The 1,104-nt window shown below is 19.4% G+C and overlaps 1 protein-coding gene across 1 annotated transcript, besides 4 other annotated features; it reads right to left on the bottom strand.

Moving 5' to 3' along the window:
• Positions 1-14: 14 nt before the first annotated feature.
• Positions 15-127: a microsatellite.
• A 35-nt stretch (positions 128-162) lies between these two features.
• Positions 163-227: a microsatellite.
• A 267-nt stretch (positions 228-494) lies between these two features.
• On the bottom strand, positions 495-885 carry EDI_153890 (uncharacterized protein; the record flags this gene model as incomplete). Its single annotated transcript, XM_001738158.1, has 2 exons — positions 495-587; positions 610-885. The coding sequence occupies 2 exons, from the start codon at positions 883-885 to the stop codon at positions 495-497; spliced, it is 369 nt and encodes a 122-aa protein (XP_001738210.1).
• Positions 861-947: a microsatellite.
• Positions 948-951: 4 nt separating this feature from the next.
• Positions 952-1,034: a sequence feature (AT_rich).
• The last annotated feature ends 70 nt before the right edge of the window (positions 1,035-1,104 follow it).

Raw genomic sequence — 1,104 nt, 5'->3', positions numbered from 1 at the left:
AAATAGAAAAGAATAATGAAATGAAAAAGAAATGAAGAATATAAACAAGAAAAGAAGAAATAGAAATGATAAAGAATAAGATAAAATAAATTGAATAATATGAATAATGAATGAAATGATAAATGAATGGTTGACTAATAAACGAAACACTTCATATATCTCAAAAAACAAAAGAATAAATAATAAGAAAGAAAAAAATAAGAAAGAGAAATGAAAAGGAATATAAATGATAATTAATTATCATTTACTTCTACTTCAAATTACACCGCATTTCATTTGTTATCATTTGTTTTATTGTTTCATTCATTACTATATCAAAAGAATTTATTGGTATTGTTTCATTCTCATTAATTCTTCTTTACATACATATTTATAAAAACATGAATATTCAAATGATGTAATTGATGATTGAATATAAATTGATGTTAATGATATACGTTCTTCAAAACAATGTTCTACTAATTTATTAATTGTTGTTGGAATAACAATGGGTGTTAGATTTTTACAATATAAAAACACCAACACCGATTTGATTTAACTTCATATGGTATTATATTTCCATATATATTTCTATCTTTATACAAAATCTATATTTTTACATATGTTTACTTTTTCTTTTAAATGTGTTGAATAATCTACTTTATACCATATTACTTTTTTAAATATTCTTCCATTATTAAATATTTCATCATACTTATTATAAATATGAAATGTTTCAATATTAGTAAATAATTTTCTTGAATATTCATTTAATGGAATTGGATTAAAATGAAATCGTTCAATATTTCCTTGAAATCTTTTAATTCCTATTTCTAAATTAATGAAATCATTAATATCATTAAAGTACATTGATGTTATCATTATTTCATTATATCCTAATTTCATTATTGATTTATTGTTTCTTGTTGTATTTTCCATTTTTATTTTATTTCAACTTAAAATATTTTTAAGATTTAAAAAAAATCTATTTTAAAAATAGTAATCATTCGATTTTTTTATTTTTCTATTTTTAAAGTATGATAAATAAAAAATTTGAAATGAACATCCACTTTTCACTATCATCTTTCATTTTCTGAATATCTCCTTATGGTCTTGGTTTTAGAG

The sequence above is a fragment of the Entamoeba dispar genome, genomic scaffold, assembly GCF_000209125.1.
Source record: "Entamoeba dispar SAW760 scf_1105229461123 genomic scaffold, whole genome shotgun sequence".
NCBI classification, from domain to species: domain Eukaryota; phylum Evosea; order Mastigamoebida; family Endamoebidae; genus Entamoeba; species Entamoeba dispar.
Note: the sequence above shows the minus strand (reverse complement) of the source record. Positions and strands in the feature narration are given on the sequence as shown.